Source organism: Heterodontus francisci, chromosome 10 (assembly GCF_036365525.1).
Source record: "Heterodontus francisci isolate sHetFra1 chromosome 10, sHetFra1.hap1, whole genome shotgun sequence".
NCBI lineage: Eukaryota > Metazoa > Chordata > Chondrichthyes > Heterodontiformes > Heterodontidae > Heterodontus > Heterodontus francisci.
Genome location: NC_090380.1, coordinates 114,202,680 through 114,227,196, shown reverse-complemented (window position 1 = coordinate 114,227,196; position 24,517 = coordinate 114,202,680). Strand labels below are relative to the sequence as shown.

The following is a 24,517-nucleotide window of genomic DNA, read 5'->3' as shown; positions in this document are numbered from 1 at the left end:
AGTGCTAAAGAAAGGGATAGTTCCATATTTATTTATTTTGTTTAGAGATACAGCACTGAAACAGGCCCTTCGGCCCACTGAGTCTGTGCTGACCAACAACCATCCATTTTTTATACTAACCCTACAGTAATCCCATATTCCCTACCACCTGCCTACACTAGGGGCCATTTACAATGGCCAATTTACCTATCACCTGCAAGTCTTTGGCTGTGGGAGGAAACCAGAGCACCTGGCGAAAACCCACACGGTCACAGGGAGAACTTGCAAACTCCACACAGGCAGTACCCAGAATCGAACCCTGGTCCCTAGAGCTGTGAGGCTGCGGTGCTAACCACTGTGCCACCCACCCCTATTGGATAAGAACAGACTGAAAAGTGCTATGAGGAATGCAAAGGCACGATTACAATGCATGTATGTGAACACACTAAGTGTGGTCAATAAGGTTGGTCAGCTACAAGCACAAATAGGAGTATGGGAATATGATGCAGTGGCAATAACAGAAACATGGCTTAAAAATGGTGAGGACTGGGTGTTTAATATACAAGGATATAAAGTGTTCAGAAAAGCTCCTCCAGAATGGTCCAAGCAGCAGAAGCATTGCCCGAGAACCCCAATAGTTTGCTCAATAATGTTCCTTGTTGCAGCATGGCTGTCATTGTAGGCCTGCTAGGCAGCTGTGCCCAGGCTCCGAACTGGAGTCATGAGACTTGTCTGGATAACCCTTGCCACCCAATAGTCAAACTTGGAGGTTTGGTAGGAATATACGGGACTCTGAGGACTGGCAGAGGATGAGTCAGGACTGCTGTCAGGCAAGCGAGCACAAACCTGCATACGCACTGCCTGTGATCACAAATCAGTTTATGTTAAAGGAGTGGATGCCCTACCAATTGATAAATATTCCAGAGAGCTGATGCAAAGCAATGTGTAGTCCATGCAGTCAATGGCAGCTTGCACCATTGGGAAGTCTGCCATGCATGAGAAACCACGTGCTCTCTCCTCCTGTTTCGGTCAATAAGGAGATGTGCTTTCTCATGGTGTAGAGAGCCTCAGTGAGCTCAGTGATACATCAATGCACTACAATCTGGGACCTGTTGTTTATGTGACCTGTTGCAGGCTGAATGGAGCTCATGGCAAAAACGTTAAGGATGATGGTGACCTTGACTGTGTCAGGCAGTACTGTCCATGCCCTAGGGCAAGGCTCGAATTGTGGCTGCAACAGCTGGCATAACTTGGTAACAACCTCCTTGGTAAGGCAATGGTGTCTCATACAGGTTGATGAAGGAGAATCACTCGCTGACAATCCTCTGTGAACATAGCCTCTTGCTGATTGCCCTCTTCCTCCTCCTGCCCCCTCTTCTGATAGTTTGTCCTGCTCTGTGGTGGCTGCCTTCATACTCCCAACTATGCTCTATATCCAGGGGCAGCCCTACGGGACCCTCTTTTGCAGGCTATGGGTGAGGCTAACAGCAAAAGGCAGCCAAACCTCTCTCGGTGTAGAGAATGTGAAGTCTAAAAACACAGCCAAAATCACCTGGAAGAGAAACTGTAGCCAGAACCGACAACTAACCTGTTAAGCCCTACAGTCCTTTTAAATATCACTGGTGTTGGAGGGAGTCTTCACGCCCACTTGTACCGCATTATCCTGAGCTAGGTCAGCATATGATTGGCACGGACATAATCACAAGTGATTCCTACACACAGCAAATGTAGCACATCTGAATAAAACATTTTTGACTTTAAATGCTGGCAGTGTGGATGCAACTCAAATTCTACCTCCTGTACCAAACGAGTGAGCCGTGGGTGCCCTTCCAGTCGGTAGTATCGATCCTGCCATTTTCAGCCCTTAGGTGGTCATGTAAAATGTATGCTACATGGCATAATCACTCGGGCAACATGCAGCCGTTATCATATTGCTGTTTGTGGGAGCTTGCGGTGTACAAATTGACTGCCCCATTTCCTACATTACCATAACGACTAAACTTCAATAGTTCATTGGCTGAAAAGCACTTTAGGATGTCCTGAGGTTGTGAAAGGCACTATAGAAATGCAAGTCTTCTTACAAGCTCAATCAATAGTTTCAGATGAAGAAACCCTCAGCTCATTAATCTCATCCTTCCAGATTCCCAACCTTATCACGTTGTCATTGATACATCAGCTTTTTTTAAATTCAGTTGTATCCTGGGTTTAGCCATACTACAATCTTCCTATTCTCTCATGTGTTCTGTCCTCTGGGCCAAGATGTTAAACTGAGTCCCTATCTGCCCTTTCCAGTGGGAGTATAACTTCAACAGGAAAATATTGCAAACCCAATGTACCGGACACATGGGATTTTGATTGAAGTTACAGCAACCGATTAAGAGCACCGCTTGAGGATGATCACTGACAGGTTATTTGCATATTTGTTGTTCTTTTAATTAAGTTAATTGATATTTGAAACTTTGAATGATGTTTGCTGTAAAGTTCAACTGCTTTCAAAATAAGAGCTTATGAAGATCGAAGATAATCTTGTACCAGGTACAGAAGCATAGTGGTTATGTTATTGGACCAGTAATGCAGTATACCTGGACTGATTTTATAGCAGAGCATTTGGAGAACAATAGTAGAATCGGACAGACATCTAGAGACAGGAGTTCAAATCCCCCCATGGCAGCGAGGGAATTTAAATTCTACTAATTAAATAAATCTGAAAATACTATTAGAAGTAATATTGACCATGTAACTACCAGATTGTTGTTTAAAAAAACCCCATCTCGTTCACTAATGTCCTTTCGGGAAAGAAATCTGCTGTCTTCACCCAGTTTTACCTATATGTGACTCCAGATCCACAGTAATATGGTTGACTCTTAATTGTCCTCTGAAATGGTGCAACAAGCTACTCAGGTATCGAGTTTCGGAGCTGGAGCAGCAGCTGGGGACACTGTGGAACATCCGCAAGGCGGAGAGCATCGTGGATAGCAGGTATAGAGAGGTGGTCACACCGGAGGCTCAGACTCCACAGGCAGGAAGGGAATGGGTGACCACCAGGCAGTGCAAGAGGATTAGGCAGGCAGTGCAGGAATTTCCTGTGGCTATTCCCCTGAAAAACAGATATACTGCTTTGGATACTGTTGGGGGGAATGGCCTCTCAGGGAAAAGCAGCAACTGCCCAATTCATTGCACCACGGTTGGCTCTGCTGCACAGGGGAGGAATAAAAAGTGTGGGAATGCAATAGTTATAGGGGATTCAATTGTAAGGGGAATAGATAGGTGTTTCTGTGGCCGCAAACAAGACTCCAGGATGATATGTTCTGCAGAAGGGTCACTGACCTGAAACATTAACTCTGCTTCTCTCTCCACAGATGCTGCCAGACCTGCTGAGTATTTCCAGCATTTCTTGTTTTTATTTCAGATTTCCAGCATCTGCAGTATTGTGCCTTTATGATATGTTGCCTCCCTGGTGCTAGGGTCAAGGATGTCTCAGAGCAGTTAGAGGACATCCTGAAGGGGGAGGGTGAACAGCCAGTGGTCATGGTACACATTAGTACAAACGACGTAGGTAAAAAAAGGGATGAGGCCCTAAAAGCAGAATATAGGAAGTTAGGAAGTAAGTTGAAAATAGGACCTCAGGATTACTACCAGTACCACGTGCTAGTCAGAGTAGAAATAGCAGGATATATCGGATGAATACGTGGCTGAAGAGATGGTGTGAGGGGGATGGTTTTAGATTCCTGGGACATTGGGACCGGCTCTGGGGGAGGTGGAACCATTACAAACTGGACAGGTTACACCTGGGCAGGACCGGGACTGATGGCCTTGGAGGAGTATTTGCTAGAGTGGTTGGGGAGGGTTTAAAGTAAAATGGCAGGGGGAGGGGAACCTTTGCAGGGAGTCAGAAGAGGGGGGAATCAAGGACAAGAACAAAACACAGTAAGGGGAATAAGAAAAGTGATAGGCAGAGAAATCAAGGGCCAGGATCAACAGGGCCACAGTGAAAAATAGTGGGAAGGGGACAGGTAATGTTAAAAAGACAAGCATTAAGGCTTTGTACCTTAACGTGCAGAGCATTCGCAATAAAGTGGATGAATTAATTGCGCAAATAGATGTAAACGGGTTTGATATAGTCGTAATTACGGAGATATAGCTGCAGGGTGACCAGGGATGGGAAATAAACATCCAGGGGCATACAGTATTTAGGAAGTACAGACAAAAAGTAAAAGGTGGTGGAGTTGCATTGCTGGTTAAAAAGGAAATTAACGCAATAGTGAAGAAGGATATTAGCTCTGACGATGTGGAATCTGTATGGGTAGAGCTAAGAAACACTTAGGGGCAAAAAACATTAGTGGGGGTTGTATATAGATCCCCAAACTGTAGTGGTGATGTTGGGAATGGCATTAAACAGGAAATTAGAGACGCATGCGATAAAGGAACATCTGTAATTATGGGTGACTTTAATCTGCATCTAGATTGGGCAAATCAAATTAGTCACAATACCGTAGAGGAGGAATTCATGGAGTATATATGGGATGGTTTTCTGGACCAATACGTTGAGGAAATAACTAGAAAACAGGCCATCCTAGACTGGGTATTGTGGAATGAGAGAGGAATAATTGACAATCTAGTTGTGCGAGACCCCTTGGGGATGAGCGACCATAATATGACAGAATTCTTCATCAAGATGGAGAGTGACGTAGTTGATTCTGAGACTAGGGTCCTGAATTTTAATAAAGGAAACTACAAAGGTATGAAGCGTGAGTTGGCTATGATGGATTGGGAAACGTTACTTAAAGGGATGATGATGGATAGGCAATGGCAAACATTCAAAAAGCGCATGGATGAACTGCAACAATTGTTTATCCCTGTCTGGCGCAAAAGTGAAATGGGAAAGGTAGCCAAACCATGGCTTACAAGGGAAATTAGAGATAGCATTAGATCCAAAGAAGAGGCATACAAATTTGCCAGAATAAACAACATACCTGAGGATTGGGAACAGTTAGAATTCAGCAAAGGAGGACCAAGGGACTGATTAAGAAGGGGAAAATAGACTACGAGAGTAAGCTTGCAGGGAACATAAAAACTGGCTGTAAAAGTTTCTATAGGTATGTGAAGAGAAAAAGATTGGTGAAGACAAATGTAGGTCCCTTACAGTCAGAAACAGGGGAATTTATTATGGGGAACAAAGAAATGGCTGACCAACTAAATACATACTTTGGTTCTGTCTTCACAAGGGAGGACACAAATATCATACCAGAAATGTTGGGGAACATGGGGTTTAGTGAGAGGGAGGAACTGAAGGAAATCAGTATTAGTAGAGAAATAGTGTTGGGGAAATGGATGGGATTGAAGGCTGATAAATCCCCGGGGCCTGATAATCTACATCCCAGACTACTCAAGGAAGTGGCCCGAGAAATAGTGGATGCATTGGTGGTCATCTTTCAAGCTTCTATAGACTCTGGAACAGTTCCTACAGATTGGAGGGTAGCTAATGTAACCCCACTATTTAAAAAGGGAGGTAGAGAGAAAGCAGGGAATTGTAGACCAGTCAGCCTGACGTCGGTAGTGGGGAAAATTCTAGAGTCCATTATCAAAAATTTTATAGCAGAGCACTTGGAGAACAGCAGTAGAATTGGACAGAGTCAGCATGGATTTACGAAAGGGAAATCATACTTGACAAATCTACTAGAATTCTTCGAGGATGAACTAGTAGAGTTGATGAGGGGGAGTCAGTGGATGTGGTTTATTTGGACTTTCAGTAGGCTTTCGATAAAGTCCCACATAAGAGATTAGTGTGTAAAATTAAAGTACATGGGATTTGGGGTAGTATATTGCGATGGATAGAAAATTGGTTGGCAGACAGGAAACAAACAGTAGGAATAAATGGGTCTTTTTCCAAATGGCAGGTAGTGACTAGTGGGGTATCGCAGGGATCTGTGCTAGGATCTCAGCTATTCACAATATATATTAATGATTTAGATGAGGGAACTAAATGTACTATCTCCAAATTTACAGAAGGTAAGCATGCAGGTGCAACACGCAGTTAAAAAAGGCAAATGGTGTGTTAGCCTTCATAGCGAGAGGATTCGAGTACAGGAGCAGGGACGTCTTGCTGCAATTATACAGGGCCTTGGTGAGGCCACACCTGGAATATTGTGTGCAGTTTTGTTCTACTTATCTGAGGAAGGATGTTATTGCTATAGAGGGAGTGCAGCGAAGGTTTACCAGACTGATTCCTGGGATGGCGGGACTGACATATGCGGAGAGATTGAGTCGGTTAGGATTATATTCGCTGGAATTCAGACGAGTGAGGGGGGATCTCATAGAAACCTACAAAATTCAAACACAACTTGACAGGGTAGATGCAGGAAGGATGTTCCCGATGGTGGGGGAGTCCAGAACCAGGGGTCATAGTCTAAGGAAACGGGGTAAACCTTTCAGGACTGAGATGAGGAGAAATTTCTTCACCCAGAACCTGTGAAATTCACTACCACAGAAAGCAGTTGAGGCCAAAACATTGTATGTTTTCAAGAAGGAGTTAGATATAGCTCTTAGCGTGAAAGGGATCAAAGGATAGGGGGGGAAGGCCGGAACAGGTTACTGAGTTGGATGATCATCCGTGATCATAATGAATGGTGGAGCAGGTTTGAAGGGCCAAATGGCCTACTCCTGCTCCTATTTTCTGTTTCCTTGAGTAGGAAGCTCACCGCCAACTGTTCATGGGCAATAAGTCGCTTCTAATGTGAGATGCCCGCATCCCGTGAATGAATAAAAAAAAAACTTCACTACAATTACCAAAAAGGTTTTGCCATTTGTTTCCCTGTATGTGTTGCCAAAAACATTTAGATCTCAAGGCAAGAAGAGGCACTCTAAAAGGGTCTGAACTTCTGCTACTCACTCATGAGAGTGCTCAAAGCGACAAGAGCTAAACTGCTGTCGGATAAGAACATTTAAAAATACTCCTGTTCTGAAAATTCTTCACAAAAGTTCCCTGACTGAAGGTAAACCCTCCTCTCCAACTGTCTCCTATCATTGCTTACTGTTCTCTGAAGCACATTGAAATGTTTACTTTGTTAATGACATGACCAGAGCACCATGGGTAGCTCAGCTGTTCAGGGAGGGAGGAGAAAAGACAGGGGAGCAATAATAGTAGGAGATTCTATAGTTAGGGGAACTATAGGCGTTTCTGTGGTCGCAGACATGATTCCAGGATGGTATGTTACCTCCCTGGCACAAGGGTCATGGATATCACCGAGCAGCTACAGGGCATTCTGGAGAGCAAGGGTGCACAGCCAGAGGTCGTGGTCCACATTGGTACCAATGATATAGGAAGAAAGAAGGCTGAGATCTTGCAGGCTGAGTGTGGGGAGTTAGGAATGAGATTAGCAAGCAGGACCTCAAAGGTAGTAATCTCCGGATTACGCCGAAGGCCACGTGCTAGTGAGTATGGAAGTAGGAAAATACACCAGATGAACGCGTGGCTAGAGAGATGGTGCAGGAGGGAGGGCTTCAGATTTCTGGGGCATTGGGACCAGTTCTGGGGAAGGTGGGATCAGTACAAGCCGGACGGTCTGCACCTGAACAGGACTGGGACAAATATCCTTCAAGGAAGGTTTGGTAGTGCTGTTGGGGATGGTTTAAACTAGCTAGGCAGGGGGATGAGAACCTGAGAGCAATCTTAGATAGGACAATTTCAGGACAGGGAACAGGAGGCAGAAAATTAGCGAGTGACTCTGAAAGACAGAAGAGGCAAAGGTTAAAAACTGTGCAGCACAGGAATTTGGCAGTGTTAAAGGGTATTCATTTAAATCAAGGAATACAGTAAATAAAGCCTGAGGGCACAGATAGACACATGGCAACATATCGTTGCTATAATGGAAACTTGGCTTAAGGAGGGGCAAGAATGTCAATTCAACATCCCTGGATATAGCGTTTACAGGCGGGTTAGAGAGGGAGATAAAAAAGGAGGGGGTGTAGCATTATTAGTTACGGAATCAATAACAGCTTTGAGAAGGGATGATATGTTATATGAATCATCAAATGAGGCCATATGGATGGAGATCAGAAATAAAAAAGGAGCAACCACACTACTAGAAATGTACTACAGACCCCGAAATAATGAGAAGGTGATAGAAGAACAAATATGTCGGCAAATTTATGAGTACAAAAACTATAAGGCAATAATAGTTGGGGATTTCAACTACCCCAATATCAACTGGGATACAAACAGTGTGAAGAGCACAGAGGGGACAAAATTCTTGAACTATGTTCAAGAGAACTTTTTTAACAGCACGTAACAAGCCCAACGAGAGGAGACTTAATCTTCAGTTATGAAGTTGGGCAAGTGGAGGAAGTAACAGTGAGTGACCATTTTGGAGATAGTGGCCATAATACAGTAAGATTTAGCATAATCATGGAAAAGGACAGAAATAAAACAGGAGTAAAAAAACTAAATTGGGGGAAGGCAAATTTTAAGAAACTGAGAGGTGACCTTTGGAAAGTGGACTGGATACAGCTACGTGATGGAAAATCAGTGGCAAACCAGTGGGAGGCATTCAAATGGGAGACACTACAGGCACAGTGTAGGCATGTCCCCACAAAAATAAAGGGTGCTACTGCCAAATCTAGAACCCCATGGTTATCTTGAAGCTTACAGGATAAGTTAAAGCAGAAGAAAGCTTATGACAATCACAAAAATCTTAATACTTTGGAAAGCCTCCAGGAGCAGAGAGAGGGCAGGGATGAAGTAAAAAAGGAAATTAGAAAAGCAAAGAGGGGACAGGAAAAAATATTGGCAGGTAAAATCAAGGAAAACCCGAAGATGTTTTATCAGTATATTAAGAGCAAGAGGAAAACTAAGGAAAGGGTAGGGCTTATCAGAGATGTACAAGTGAACTTATACGTGGATGCAGAAGATGTGGGCAGGACACTTAATGAGTTTTTTGTCTCTATCTTCACAAAGGAGAGGGTTGATGTAGACATTGTTGTTAAAGAGGAGTGTAAAATATTAGATACGATAAGCATAATGAGACAGGAAGTACCAGAGGGTCTGACATCCTTGAAAGTAGATAAATCGCCAGGGCTGGATGGATTGCATCTCAGGTTGTACCATTGTTTAAAAGGAGTGCGAGGGATAGGCCAAATATTTATAGGCCAGTCAGTCTGACCTCAGTGTTGTGTAAATTGTTAACATCTATTCTGAGGGACAGGATAAACTGCCACTTAGAAAGGCATGGATTAATCAGGGATAGTCAGCATGGATTTGTTATGGGAAGATCATGTCTTAATAACTTAATTGAGTTTTTTGAGGAAGTAACAAGAAGGATTTATGAGGGTAGTGCAGTGGATGTGGTCTACATGGATTTTAGTAAGGCATTTGACAAGGTCCCACATGGCAGACTGGTCAGTAAAATGAAAGCCCATGGGATACAGGACAGTGTGGCAGGTTGGATCCAGAATTGGCTCAGGACCAGGGCCAGGAAACAAAGGGTAGTAGTGGACGGATGTTTTTGTGAACTGAACGCTCTTTCCAGTGGCATTCCACAGGGCTCAGTGTTGGGTCCCTTGTTGTTTGTGGTATATATTAATGATTTGGACTTAAATATGGGAGGCATGATTGGGAAATTTGCTGATGACACAAAAATTGGCCATGTAGTTAATAGTGAGGAGGTTAGCCATAGACTCCAGAAAGATATCAATGCTTTGGTTGAGTGGGCAGAAAAGTGGCAAATGGAATTTGATCCAGAAAAGTGTGAGGTAATGCATTTGGGGAAGGCAAATAAAACGAATGAATACACAATAAACAGGGAGATATTGCGAGGGGTAGAAGGTGTGAGACCTTGGAGTGCATGTCCACAGGTCCCTGAAAGTGGCAGGATAGGTAGATAGAATGATGCAGAAGGCATATGGGACGCTTTCCTTTTTTGGCCGAGGTATAGAATTCAGAAGCAGGGATGTCATGCCAGAACTGTACAAAACGCTGGTTAGGTCACAGCTGGAGTATTGCATACAGTTCTGGTCACCACTTTACAGAAAGGACACATTTGCTCTGGAGCGAGTACAGAGGAGATGTACAAGAATGTTGCCAGGGTTCGAAAGTTGCAGCAATGAGGAATGATTGGATAGGCTAGGGTTGCTTTCCTGAGAAAAGAGGAGGCTGAGAGTGACTTAACAGAGGTGTACAAAATTGAGGGGCATAGATAGACAAGAAGGACTTGTTTCCCCTGGTGGAAGGTCAATTACCAGGAGGCACATATGTAAGGTGATTGGTAGAAGGATTAGAGGGGACATGAAGAAAAGATTTTTCACCCAGAGGGTGGTGGGTGTCTGGAATTCACTGCCAGGAATGGTGGTGGAGGCAGAAACCCTCGATTCTTTTAAAAGATATTTGGACATGCACCTGAAGTGCTGCAAGCTGCAAGGCCATGGACCAGGTTCTGGAAGGTGGGATTAGATTGGGTGGCTATTTTATTTCAGTCGACACGGACATGACAGTCTGAATGGCCTCCATCTGTGCCGTAATTTTTCTATGGTTCTAAATAGACAAGGGTGAAATTTTGTCTTATTTACAGTTTCATACAGCAAGGAATATATACCAGGACTAACACCTCCCAAATTTACGATAGTTTTTTTTCAACCCAGAAGGCCTTATGTTGCCAATGCAATTATTATCGGTTAGTCCAAAACATCAGTTTGCATTTCCAAACTCTCAACCTCCACCGCTGAGAGGGAGGAGGGCAGCTGATGCATGGGAACACCACCACCTCAAAGTTCCCCTCCAAGTCACACACCATCTTGACTTGAAAATATATCGCAGTTCCTCATCATCGTGGGATCAAAATCCTGGAACACCCTCCTTAATGGTAATGTGGAAACACCTTCACCACACAGACTGCAGCAGTTCGAGGCGGAGGTGCACCACCACCTTCTAAAGGGCAATTAGGGATGGACAATAAATACTGGCCTTGCCAGCGATGCCCATACCCCAGGAATGAATTTTTAAAAATCTTCGTAAAGGGGCCTAACACTGTAATGGTTTCAGTTGGAATACTTCTGCTGGTGCAGCAGGTGAAGTGCTGCAGTTAACCTCAGCATCCTGGAGAAGGAAACCGAGCCTACTTTTCTGGCCCCCATAGGATGCCCATTGATATTGATGCCAAGAAGGTGCTCGCAAGCTGTGGCTGGTCGAGTTGTTTAAAATGTTAGACAGAATAGATACAGAGAAACTACTCCCACTGGTGGGGGGAGTCCAGAACAAGGGGCATAATCTTAAAATTAGAGCTAGGCCTTTTAGCAGAGAAACCAGGAAGCACTTTTTCCACATAAAGGTATGAGAAATCTGGAATTTTCTCCCTCAAAGACTATGGATGTTGGGGGAAGTTTTCAAGACTGAGATCAATGGATTTTTGTTGGGTAAGGGTGCCAAGGGATATGGAACCAAGGCGGGTAAATGGAGTTAAAAGTAACTGAATAGCAGAACAGGCTTGAGGGCTGAATGGTCTACACCTTTTCCAAATAGAATCAACTCTGTCATGTGGATCCTCTCCAAGATTTCATTTAAGTGGCGCGCAGTGGTTAGCACAGCAGCCTCACAGCTCCAGCTACCCGGGTTCGATTCTGGGTACTGCCTGTGTGGAGTTTGCAAGTTCTCCCTGTGACCGCGTGGATTTTCGCCAGGTGCTCCGTTTCCTCCCACAGCCAAAGACTTGCAGGTTGATAGGTAAATTGGCCATTATAAATTGCCCCGAGTATAGGTAGGTGGTGGGGATGTGAGAGGGTAATGGAATTAATGTAGGATTAGTATAAATGGGTGGTTGATGGTCGGCACAGACTCGATGGGCCGAAGGGACTGTTTCAGTGCTGCATCTCTAAAAAAAAATCAGATGTGCCAAATAAACTTATCATCTCAATATTTTGACTAGGGCTTGTTAACTAGTGCTAGTTCTTCAGCAGGACACCAATGCTCCAATCCGAACCCTCTCAGAGGCTCTTCCTGCTCATTATTGTTGGAAGACGCAGCAGGTCTTAATTAGAATTCAGCTCATAACCTTGACAAACTCTCGTTCAGACCCAGATGTGTGGGCTTTCTTCGCCATTAACTTGGTAGTCTTGTGATACAATGATAATGGAGTTGTTGATTAATATCAGCAAGCTATCTCTTTCAATTAGTCTAGAACATACGCAGACAAAATCACTTGTTGCTACCCTCACCAACCCCCCCAGCATGCCACACTCATGCCAGGTCGTATTGCATGTTATTCAGTCTTCCACAGGTGACCCCTGCCTCTGGAATCTGGAGGCAGAGCTGGACTGGCCAGCTGCGGACAGGACATGCAGTGACACAGCTAATTGAACCAACGAGGCTTCACCCCCCACAGTATAAGATCATGCCCATGAGGGACGGGACAACACAACCTGTAAACGGGAGAAAGTAAGGCAGGCACATTTACACCGCTCCTCACCTTTTAGGTGGTGGGAGAGGGGCAGGCCGAGACCCACCTAGCACCAATCGCTCTCACTCTCCAGGTAATGCAAGGACATCTAGATACTTTTGACTTTCAGTTCTGCAGAACTCTAGCACTCGTTTGTCTCACAGAATCTTTCTGCTGGGGGTGGAAGGTTTTGGAATGACAGATCACTCTTCAAACAGACAATCTCCTAACCACGAGGAGAGCACAAGATTCTCACAAATTGAGACACAATTCAGGAGTTAGTTCCAACTGAGGCACATTTTAATTTATTCTCCAGTCCAGAGGCTGCAGTAACGTCAAAGGTAATAACAGCAGTCATGTAAAGTATAATAAATTAAACGTTACAGTATTTTCCCATACAGATACTGTATAACATGTTCCACAGGTTTGGAGGAACCTCGGTTCGAAATCAAATCGGCAACTCGTTACTTGGCTCCCTGCAACTAATTCCAATGTCGCAATTTCCTCAGCGTGTTGGTTTCTTCTGATCTGTTGCCAAAAGCTTTGGCAGAAGATTTGCAAAAATCCCCGTCTGTGAGGTATCCCGGGAGGGGGGGGGGGGGGGGGGGGTGGTGGGTGGAGAAGGAAGAGGTGGGAGGAAGCACACAGGGAAAAAGGGGGTCACATGAATTTAAGGCAACCAGATCGGGGATAAATTCCCAACCTGTGCGTTCAAACACAGCCATGTGCGCCAGTGATTTAGACCATCCTGTGGGCAAGAGATATTGGCAGCTCCAATCAGTAGAATGCACGACTCCCGACTGCGGACGCTGCCGCTATCCGACACAGCATTTGGGGGTTGGGGTATCAGCTCTTCCCAGCGGTTGAGACCACTCAACAGATTATATCCTGGATGAAGTGGGGGGAAATGTAAAAAAAAACCCACACAGAGATAGCTCTTCGCTAGATACAGAGCTGTTGGATGTCAGCTATCCCAATCAGAAGAGACTAGATTTGTCTCTTTATTGCTGCTGGTGAGGGGGAGGAAGGGGAGGGGAAGGGGAGGAGGAGAAAGAGGAAATCTGTGTTGCCAAGATTTTTAGTAAAAGGCATGAACAATTTTTGATATCTCACCAAGTGTGAACTAGAATTTCTAATTAGTGAGTTATTGTGATCTGGAAGCTGCTGCCTGGAAGGGTGGTGGAAGCAGATTCAATGGCAACTTTCAAAAAAATGAATTTAATAAATACTTGAAGAGAATACTGTGCAGGGCTATGGGGAGCACAGGGAAAAGAATGGGACTAGCTGGATAGCTCTTTCAAAGAGCTGACATAGGCATGATGGGCTAAATGGCCTCTTTCGCTGCAATGAAAAAACAATACTACTCCACATTTTGGCTTTTCTTGAGGCATCTAACACTAGGATGAAGTGTTAATGCTCAACACTAATAAACCCAATAAGGAATTTGGGAGAAAACTTTTTACCCAGAATGGTAAGAATGTGGAACTTGCTACCACACGGAATGGCTGAGGCAAACAGCACAGATGCTACATAAACACAAGGGAGAAAAGCAGAAGGATATAATGAAGGCAGTAGAGTGAGAGGAGTTGTGTGGAGTGTAAACACTACACAGACCTATTCGGCAAATGGCCAGCTTCTGTGCTGTAATTACTATGTAAATGCAGGTGGTTAGAGGTCCGACATTAGTTCTAAAAATCATGCGAGGTAATGCATTAAAAGCAATGCACTTCACAGGGCTGAGCTGGGTTTTCTCTGTGGAAATTGGCACTGATACATGAAACAAACCCAAAGATGATTAAATTGTTGCTCATCCGCAAGCAGGCTACACACATTTTTAATGATCAAATTAAATTTACTTTAAACTTGTAAAATGAAGCAGCTACACAAACCCCGAGATTTGAAAACCAGCCCCCAAAATATTTTGTCCGCCCATACCTTTTAGATTTTTTGAAGAATTCGCCCATCAATTTTGTTTTAAACAAAAAAAAAGACACAGCTCATACCTCCTGCGAGTGCCATAATCACATTGTTACGTGGCCTCAAGTCAAACAAGATGTGATGTTCAGACTAGGGTGGAGTGGGAATCAGCTGTCAGGAAGACAGGTTCAGTAACTCACAGCAATAACGCACACCTTTACAAGTCTCAATGGGGCTGTGAAATTTTTTTTCTCAGACTTGGCCTCCACATTTCCTCATATTAATAGCGTGTTTCATAATGCTGTAAGTAACGACAGCCACAGATAGGAAACAGTGAAAATTGACTGGGATAATGCTGAGAGTGAAAGATTACAGAAGCCAGGGTGCAAGATGCTTCCAACACAATCAGCAACTGTATCAGAGCTGGTCCTATACTGCTAACTGCAGGAATGGATGAGAATTTGGTGAAGTGTGCACGTCACACACGCACGCGCAGTTACCCTTCACCATTTAAAATGTTACTTAAGTGGGAAGGACTGTCTTGTTAAAAATACTTCTCCACTTTATAAAAGTATTTTACTTATCACAACTTTGTGACATGTTTGTACAAAAAAAGATTATTTCAAGAATATTCCTTCCCCACTTCTCACTTTCAGAAGAGCCTCAAATCTGTTCTCCTTCCCTGTTCCGCTGCTGCTGTGACCCCCACATGCACAGAGCTGTCCTGCATGGCATAGCATGGCTGCAACAGCTGATCTCCACAAATGTCCTGGAACCCGGAAAACTGTGCTATTAGCTAGGCAACATGAATGCTGGCTTAGCCAGTGACGCCCACATTCCATGAATGAATAAAAAAAAAACAAGTCAGATCAAGGAGTGTGGATAGGTACAGCTGCAGCAACTCTAAAGAAGCTCAACACCATCCAGGACAAAACAGCCCGCTTGATCAGCAGCCTGTCCACCATCTTAAACATTCACTCCCTCCACCACCAGCGCACAGTTGCAGCAGTGTGTAACATCCACAAGATGCACTGCAGCAACTCACCAAGGCACATGGGAACGCTGCCATCGCCAAGCGCCATACACATCCTGACTTGGAACTATACTGGCTATTCCTTCACTGTTGCTGGATCAAAATCCTGGAACTCCCTACTTAACAGCACTACTGGAGCACCTTCACCATATGGAGTGCAGCAGTTCAAGAAGGCGACTCACCATCACCTTCCCAATGGCAATTAGGGATGGGCAATAAATGCCGACCTTGCCAGCAACGGCCACATCCCAAGAATTAAGCAAAATGAGTCTAAAGCATGAGTGCCCTAGAATGCAAAACATAAGGGGAGATTTTATTAAATGCTTACCCATTCCTATGATTTTCTAATGCATGTCTGCACCAAGGACAAAAATGGCCTTCAAACCAGGTTCGATTCATAAAGACAACTTGCTTTATGTATAAAATTTTAAAAATATATATATAAATATATATTTAATAAATTTACTCTACCTTCACATTTTGGCTTACAGCACTGTTTAAATAAACAAACAAAAGTATAAAAATTACTTTCAATAAACAAACCTTCGATCAGGTAGAAGCAGTGATTTCCACCCCCCCATTCCCCACCTTGTTTGAATCTTCTGAAGCTCTTCTCGATCCTCTCAGAACTTCCAAAACAAAGTCAATTCCTTCATCATCCACCTTATCTTCAGGCTATTTACAGGACACTTTTCTAAATCCAGTCTTTGATCGCCAATCCTCCTGTCTCCTGAAGGCATTGTCATCGAGAATCAACGGCTGCTTCTGTACCTCTCTGAAAGTTGCTCATCCTTTGTGTGCCAGCTTAAGACCAGACAGTGTCCAGAGGCCAAGTCAATCTAGTCTTTACCAGACATCCGCTGCCCAGCACAGGAGAGCAGAGGCAGGAACTCAGCCCGACCATTCCCGCCATCTGCCCCTGTGACACTTGTGTTCAAACCTACAGGGGGACCCAGATCAGACAAGAGCAGAAACAGCGTGGATCAGGGCCAAAACCCACAACCTTGTCCCAGTCTGCTGGACTCGACGGAATGCAACGAGTCAGGTTGACACAGGGAGTCATTGGCGAAGCAAGAAAGGAAAATAAAACAGTGCAAATCGGGAACCGCCAGATTTCTCGAAGATTTCAACAAGCATCGACATCTGGTGACTGGCTCAAAATAATGTGCAATGCAGTATTAATCAGTTCCAGTTAATTCACTAAACGCATTTAAAAATAAAAAGAGGAATGTGGAAATCCAGAGTGTTGAGAAAGCAAAAATCCAAAATTAACAATGACTGACCTTGTGGAATGATCTGACTGAAAATTGGGAAATGGACCAGAAGAGAGTGGTAATTGTGTTAACACTAAGTGCTCATTCACCCACCTCTGATCATCTAATCCTTTATGAATGAATTCAATGTGGCGGGGTGGGGGGGGGGGGGGGGGGTGGTGGGAAAAGGAATCCATTAGTTAAAGTTCACTTTCTGTAAATGCCTGTTGGGAATCTCCAGGGCACTGACTTGCAACGGCCACGAGCCGCCCATGATCCCTGCCTGTATGGAAACACCAATCACCACTGCCAGGTCGGGATCCACTGAGGTGTTTGGCTCCTTGCCGAAGAACTCACGGATAACCTGGCGTATCCGTGGGATGCGGGTGGAGCCGCCAACCAGTACGATCTCGTCCACCTCGTACCTGCCCAGATGACCGCGGGACAGCACTTCCTTCACTGGGTCCAGGATCTTCTTAAATAGGTCTTGGTTCAGCCCCTCAAATAGATCCCTGGTCACCGTTTCTTCAAACAAAACTCTGTTGCCGCTGCCGTTGTCTCCTCCTTCACCGGAGTGCCCAGGGTCCGGCAGCGACAGTGGAACCCGGATCAGCACCGAGTCGTAGAGGGTCAGGTTCAGTTTGGCCCATTCCACGGCTTGGCGCAGATGGTGCACGTCCTGCTTGCGGGACAGCACAGATCCGTACCGCCGGTGTATCTGGTTAAGAAGGAACTGCAGCAACCGCTGGTTGAAATCCTGACCGCCCAACTGGTTATTTCCTGTGAGAATAAATCAAGTCAGATGGTCATAACATAAGGGGAAGGCCATTTGGCCCAACTGGCTGTGCCAGTTTACTGGAAGAGTTATCTAATTAGTGTCACACTCCACAATGCTCTTTCCCCATAGATCTGCAAATTTAAAAAGGAATTTTATTCTGTATCTAACCCATTCTGTACCTGCCTTGGGAGTGTTTGATGGGACAGTGTAGAGGGAGCTTTACTCTGTACCTAACCAGTGCTGTACCTGCCCTGGGAGTGTTTGATGAGACGTGTAGAGGGAGCTTTACTCTGTAGCTAACCTGTTTTTCTTTTATTTTCTTCTTTCTCTTAACGCATATGCTGTACCTGTCCTGGGAGTGTTTGATGGGACAGTGTAAAGGGAGATTTACTCTGTATCTAACGCCGTGCTGTACCTGTCCTGTGAGTGTTTGATGGGCAGTGTAAAGGGAGATTTACTCTGTATCTAACTCCGTGCTGTACCTGTCCTGGGAGTGTTTGAAGGGACAGTGTAGAGGGAGCTTTACTCTGTATCTAACCCGTGCTGTACTTGCCTTGGGAGTGTTTGATGTTGAGTGATCAGCAGTAACATCCCTCATAACAGTGACCACACTTCAAAAGAACTTCATTTTCTGTAAAGCGCTTTAGGTATTCCTTGAGTGTGGAGGGCGCGACAGAAATGAATGTCTTTTTCTATATCCCTAAGTATTGGCTGCTATAAATATGGGAATACAAGTTTAACCATTGCAAGCGGTACTCTCGCACAAACCTTAGCAGGTCAGAAAGGATAAAAGACCTGGGCACCCTCGTCTGGGATGCAGTTAGTGCCATTACTGGGAACCTGAATGGAATGAGCTCCGTCCCCCAACACAAACATCCTTCATCCTAATAAAAACTAATATTTGGGCAAGTGCTGTTCCAGTTAAGAAGAGAGACAGCAGGAGGATATTCAGCCCCTCAAGCCTGTTCCGCATTCAATAACCGCACAGCTGATTTGTATTTTAACTCCATCCACCTGCCTTAATATGCTTGGCTAGCAAAATCTATCGCTCCCAGATTTAATACAGTTAATTGAGATAGCATCTGCTGCTTTTTCTGTGAGAGGGGTTCATGTTTCTACCACCTTGTGAGTGGAGATGCTTCCTAACTTCTCTCCTGAATGGCCTGGCTCTGATTTTAAAGTTTATGTTCCCTTGTCTTTGGAATTTTATACCCCAGAGAGCTTTGGATGCTTGAGTTTATTCAAGACAGAGATCAATAAGTTTGGGTAAGAAGGGAATTAAGGGACATGGGGATAGCGTGGGAAGGTGGAATTCAGGTAGAAGAGCAACCATGATATTACTGAATGGCGCAGCAAGCTTAAAGGGCTGAATGGCCTACTGCTGCTACTATTTCTTAGGTTTGCCCTAGACTTCCCACACCAGCAGAAAATATTTCTATCTTTCTACCCCATCAGTTCAAATCAAATTACCCCAAACCTTCTATATTCCAGGAAACACAAGCCTTGTTCATGTAATCTCTCCTCATAATCTAACCCTCTAAGCTCTCATAACATTGTTCACAATCTGCACTGAACTCCTTCCAAGGCCAATATATCCTTTCTAATAAAAAGTGACAGAGCCCAGAACTCTACACGTGATTCTTTTACCTGCCATTGCTCTGGTCAGGAACATCCCTCCCTGTTTGTTCAGCAGGGATACATCCAAGGTGCCGCCCCCCAAGTCCACCACCAGCACATTGAAAACATCCACCTTGTGGAGCCCGTAGGCCATGGCTGCTGCGGTCGGCTCATTGATCACTCGTAGGATGTCCAATCCTGCAACAGAAACAGCCAGTTTCACTAAACCTGTTAACAGCCCTCAGGGCATGAATAGTGGGTGCAGTGATGCTAACGTGGTTTGCTTGCTGGAGGGAGAAAATGATAATACATCAACATGCATATAGATACAAAGAACACTTTCAAAAAGGGAGCTCAGGTGAAGCTTTCTCTCCATCAATCCCCACCCCACCAAGGCTAATCAAGTTGTGGATTAAGTTACCAGGAAAGGACACTAAAGCAAATAATGTAAAGGGGGCATCAAGGGATGACTGATGTGCTTCTGGGTACAGCAATGATTGAGGGATACGAGGAGGTAGCAGGACTAAGAGATCTGGCAAGCAGGTGGGTAGGTGGGATTGAGGGATATGGGGAGCAGGTGGATAAGCTGTGGCTGATCTATGGAAAAAGAAGATCAGGCTATGTTTTCCTGATCATAACAGACATGATGTTCAATCAAGAATTCTTTCCTCGATTTTCTTCTGTCGTCTGCAGAGACATTGTTACTTAGTCTGTTAGCAGTCAAAGTGTGAAAGCAATATGCTGAAATCATTCAGTACATTGCAGTTATAACCTCATCTCCTTCATTTCTACATAATGTATTGTTCACCTCATGGCAACCAGCTGTTTATGAGGGGGATTTATTTCCACCTCCGGCCATAACCATCCAGACAGTTGTACGCAAATAAACATCAAATGCTTCCTGACTGAACTGAAGCAGCAACGTTAGAGATTTCATCTCCCTTGTGGGTTTGAATGCAGCTCAGACTGATGGACGAGTGTCCAACGGCTGCGAGGATAAAACATACCATAATTTTATGTGGTCCCAGCTAATTCCTAAAGGACATGGACCTTCATTGGACAAAGCTGCCTGTAATTCACCACTAAATAAACTATCTTGTTCAGACAGTCTACAGTGCCATTTCGTGGGAAGGGAAAACGTGTTGAACTGGTGTAAGCGAATGCACAAGTGAAGGGTCAGAGCATTGACCTGTCCGGTACAAGCAGCCTTACTCTGGATTTAACCCGTGCTGTACCTGCCCTGGGAGAGTTTGAGGGGACAGTGTAGAGGAGCTTTACTCTGGATCCAACCCGTTTTTTTTTTGTAAAGGGAGCTTTACTCTGTATCTAACCCGTTTTTTTTTGTGTAGCGTCTTTTTATGCAATAAAATTTGAACATCTAGAGATTTCAGCTCCTTATTTCAGTTCTTTCACAGCCAGACCTGGAGGCAGAGACTGTTTAAGTTTTTCAGCCTTTTCTTTGTCTGTTATGCTGTATCTAACCCGTTTTTTTTTTTTGCAGAGGGAGCTTTACTCTGTATCTAATCCTTGCTGTACCTGTCCTGGGAGTGTTTGATGGGGACAGTGTAGAGGGAGCTTTACTCTGTATCTAATCCGTGCTGTTCCTGTCCTGGGAGTGTTTTATGTTGAGTGATCAGCAGTAACATCCCTCACTTTGACGAGAAATGATTACAGAAAAGAGCTAGTGCTGGGACTATGCTGCTCTGTGAATGGCGAAGAGGCACTGAGGCACTATCTCTAGCTAACCTTGCTCCAACACAGAATTCAGGTTCTGACCAAAAGCAAGCAAACCACAAAAACTTTCAGCTTGGTTCACTTGGTAGCACAACGTTCAGCACAATTCGCGATTCCTCAGATACTGAAGCAGTCAGTGCAGAAATGCAGCAAGACCTAGACAATATTCAGGCTTGGGCTGATAAATGGCAAGTAACAATTGCACCACACAAGTGCCAGGCAATGACCATCTTCAACAAGAGAGAAGTTAACCATCTCCCCCTGACAATTAATGGCATTACCATCGCTGAATTCCCCCAATATCAACATCCTGGGGGTTACCATTGACCAGAAACTGAACTGGAGTATTCATATAAATGCCTTGGCTACAAGAGCAGGTCAGAAGCTAGGAATCCTGCGGTGAGTAACTCACCTCCTGACTTCCCAAAGCCTGTCATAAGATCATAAGAACTAGGAGCAGGAGTAGGCCGTCCAGCCCCTCGAGCCTGCTCCACCATTCAATAAGATCACGGCTGATCTTTTCGTGGACTCAGATCCACTTACCCGCGCTCCCACCGTATCCCTTAATTCCTTTATTGTTCAAAAAGATATCTACCTTAGCTTTAAAGACGTTTACTGAAGAAGCGTCAACTACTTCACTGTGCAAGGAATTCCATAGATTAACAACCCTCTGGGTGAAGAAGCTGCTTCTTAATTCAGTCCTAAATCTGCTCCCTCTAATCTTGAGGCTATGCCCTCTTGTTCTAGCTTCACCTGCCAGTGGAAACATCCTCTCTACTTGTATCTTATCTATTCCCTTCATGATTTTATATGTTTCTATAAGATCCCCCCTCATTCTTCTGAACTCCAATGAATATAATCCCAATCTACTCAGTCTCTCCTCATAAGCCAACCCCCTCAACTCCAGAATCAACCTAGTGAACCTCCTCTGCACCCTCTGCAGTGCCAGTATATCCTTTCTCAAGTAAGGAGACCAAAACTGCACACAGTACTCCAGGTGCGGCCTCATCAGTACCTTATACAGCTGCAACATAACCTCTCTGCTTTTAAACTCAATCCCTTTAGCAATGAAGGACAAAATTCCATTTGCCTTCCTAATTACTTGCTGTACCTGCAGACCAACCTTCTGCGATTCATGCACAAGGACACCTAGGTCCCTCTGCATAGCAGCATGCTGCAACTTTTTACCATTCAAGTAATAATCCTATTTACTGTTACTCCTACCGAAATGAATGACTTCACATTTATTAACATTGTATTGGGTTGGGGCCGACCATGACTCATGGCCCTCCTGCCTTGGGCGCTATGGCGTTGGAAGGATGAATGAGAACGGGCAGAGACTGCTTGAGTTGTGTACCTATCATAACCTCTGCATCACCAACTCGTTCTTTCACACTAAACCCTGTCACCAGGTTTCATGGAGGCACCCAAGATCGCGTCGTTGGCACCAGCTAGACCTCATTGTCACAAGGCGAGCCGCCTTAAACAGTGTTCAAATCACACGCAGCTTCCACAGTGCAGACTGCGACACCGACCACTCCCTGGTGTGCAGCAAGGTTAGACTCAGACCAAAGAAGTTGCATCACTCCAAGCAGAAGGGCCACCCACGCATCAACACTAGCAGAATTTCTCACCCACAGCTGTTACAAAAATTTCTAAATTCACTTGTAACAGCCCTTCAAAACATTCCCACAGGGGATGCTGAGACCAAGTGGGCCCACATCAGAGATGCCATCTATGAGTCAGCTTTGACAACCTACGGCAAAAGTGCGAAGAGAAATGCAGACTGGTTTCAAACTCATAATGAAGAGCTGGAACCTGTCATAGCCGCAAAGCGCATTGCACTGTTGAACTACAAGAAAGCCCCCAGCGATTTAACATCCGCAGCACTTAAAGCAGCCAGAAGCACTGCACAAAGAACAGCCAGGCGCTGCGCAAACGACTACTGGCAACACCTATGCAGTCATATTCAGCTGGCCTCAGACACCGGAAACATCAGAGGAATGTATGATGGCATGAAGAGAGCTCTTGGGCCAACCATCAAGAAGATCGCCCCCCTCAAATCTAAATCAGGGGACATAATCACTGACCAACACAAACAAATGGACCGCTGGGTTGAGCACTACCTAGAACTGTACTCCAGGGAGAATGTTGTCACTGAGACCGCCCTCAATGCAGCCCAGCCCCTACCAGTCATGGATGAGCTGGATATACAGCCAACCAAATCAGAACTCAGTGATGCCATTGATTCTCTAGCCAGTGGAAAAGCCCCTGGGCAGGACAGCATTACCCCTGAAATAATCAAGAGTGCCAAGCCTGCTATACTCTCAGCACTACATGAACTGCTATGCCTGTGCTGGGACGAGGGAGCAGTACCCCAGGACATGCGCGATGCCAATATCATCACCCTCTATAAAAACAAAGGTGACCGCGGTGACTGCAACAACTACCGTGGAATCTCCCTGCTCAGCATAGTGGGGAAAGTCTTTGCTCGAGTCGCTCTGAACAGGCTCCAGAAGCTGGCCGAGCGCGTCTACCCTGAGGCACAGTGTGGCTTTCGTGCAGAGAGATCGACCGTTGACATGCTGTTCTCCCTTCGTCAGATACAGGGGAAATGCCGTGAACAACAGATGCCCCTCTACATTGCTTTCACTGATCTCACAAAAGCCTTTGACCTCGTCAGCAGACGTGGTCTCTTCAGACTACTAGAAAAGATTGGATGCCCACCAAAGCTACTAAGTATCATCACCTCATTCCATGACAATATGAAAGGCACAATTCAACATGGTGGCTCCTCCTCAGAGCCCTTTCCTATCCTGAGTGGCGTGAAACAGGGCTGTGTTCTCGCACCCACACTTTTTGGGATTTTCTTCTCCCTGCTGCTTTCACATGCGTTCAAGTCCTCTGAAGAAGGAATTTTCCTCCACACAATATCAGGGGGCAGGTTGTTCAACCTTGCCCGTCTAAGAGCGAAGTCCAAAGTACGGAAAGTCCTCATCAGGGAACTCCTCTTTGCTGACGATGCTGCTTTAACATCTCACACTGAAGAGTCTCATCGACAGGTTTGCGGTTGCCTGCAATGAATTTGGCCTAACCATCAGCCTCAAGAAAACAAACATCATGGGGCAGGATGTCAGAAATGCTCCATCCATCAATATTGGCGACCACGCTCTGGAAGTGGTTCAAGAGTTCACCTACCTAGGCTCAACTATCACCAGTAACCTGTCTCTAGATGCAGAAATCAACAAGCGCATGGGAAAGGCTTCCACTATGTCCAGACTGGCCAAGAGAGTGTGGGAAAATGGCGCACTGACACGGAACACAAAAGTCCGAGTGTATCAGGCCTGTGTCCTCAGTACCTTGCTCTATGGCAGCGAGGCCTGGACAGCGTATGTCAGCCAAGAGCGACGTCTCAATTCATTCCATCTTCGTTGCCTCCGGAGAATACTTGGCATCAGGTGGCAGGACCGTATCTCCAACACAGAAGTCCTCGAGGCGGCCAACATCCCCAGCTTGTACACACTACTGAGTCAGCGGCGCTTGAGATGGCTTGGCCATGTGAGCCGCATGGAAGATGGCAGGATCCCCAAAGATACATTGTACAGCGAGCTCGCCACTGGTATCAGACCCACCGGCCGTCCATGTCTCCGCTATAAAGACGTCTGCAAACGCGACATGAAATCCTGTGACATTGATCACAAGTCGTGGGAGTCAGTTGCCAGCGTTCGCCAGAGCTGGCGGGCAGCCATAAAGACGGGGCTAAAATGTGGCGAGTCGAAGAGAC

General features: G+C 45.2%; 1 protein-coding gene across 1 annotated transcript in view; it reads right to left on the bottom strand.

The window, feature by feature from the left end:
• Window positions 1–15,740: 15,740 nt before the first annotated feature.
• hspa13 (heat shock protein 70 family, member 13) overlaps window positions 15,741–24,517 on the bottom strand; it is a 28,895-nt gene continuing 20,118 nt past the window's right edge. Inside the window, exons 4-5 of the mRNA XM_068041287.1 lie at window positions 19,030–19,197; window positions 15,741–17,384 (exon numbers count right to left, since the gene is read on the bottom strand). Coding sequence (XP_067897388.1) covers window positions 16,801–17,384; window positions 19,030–19,197 — 752 coding nt within the window. The 3' untranslated portion in view covers window positions 15,741–16,800. The remainder of the gene's footprint in view (window positions 17,385–19,029; window positions 19,198–24,517) is intronic.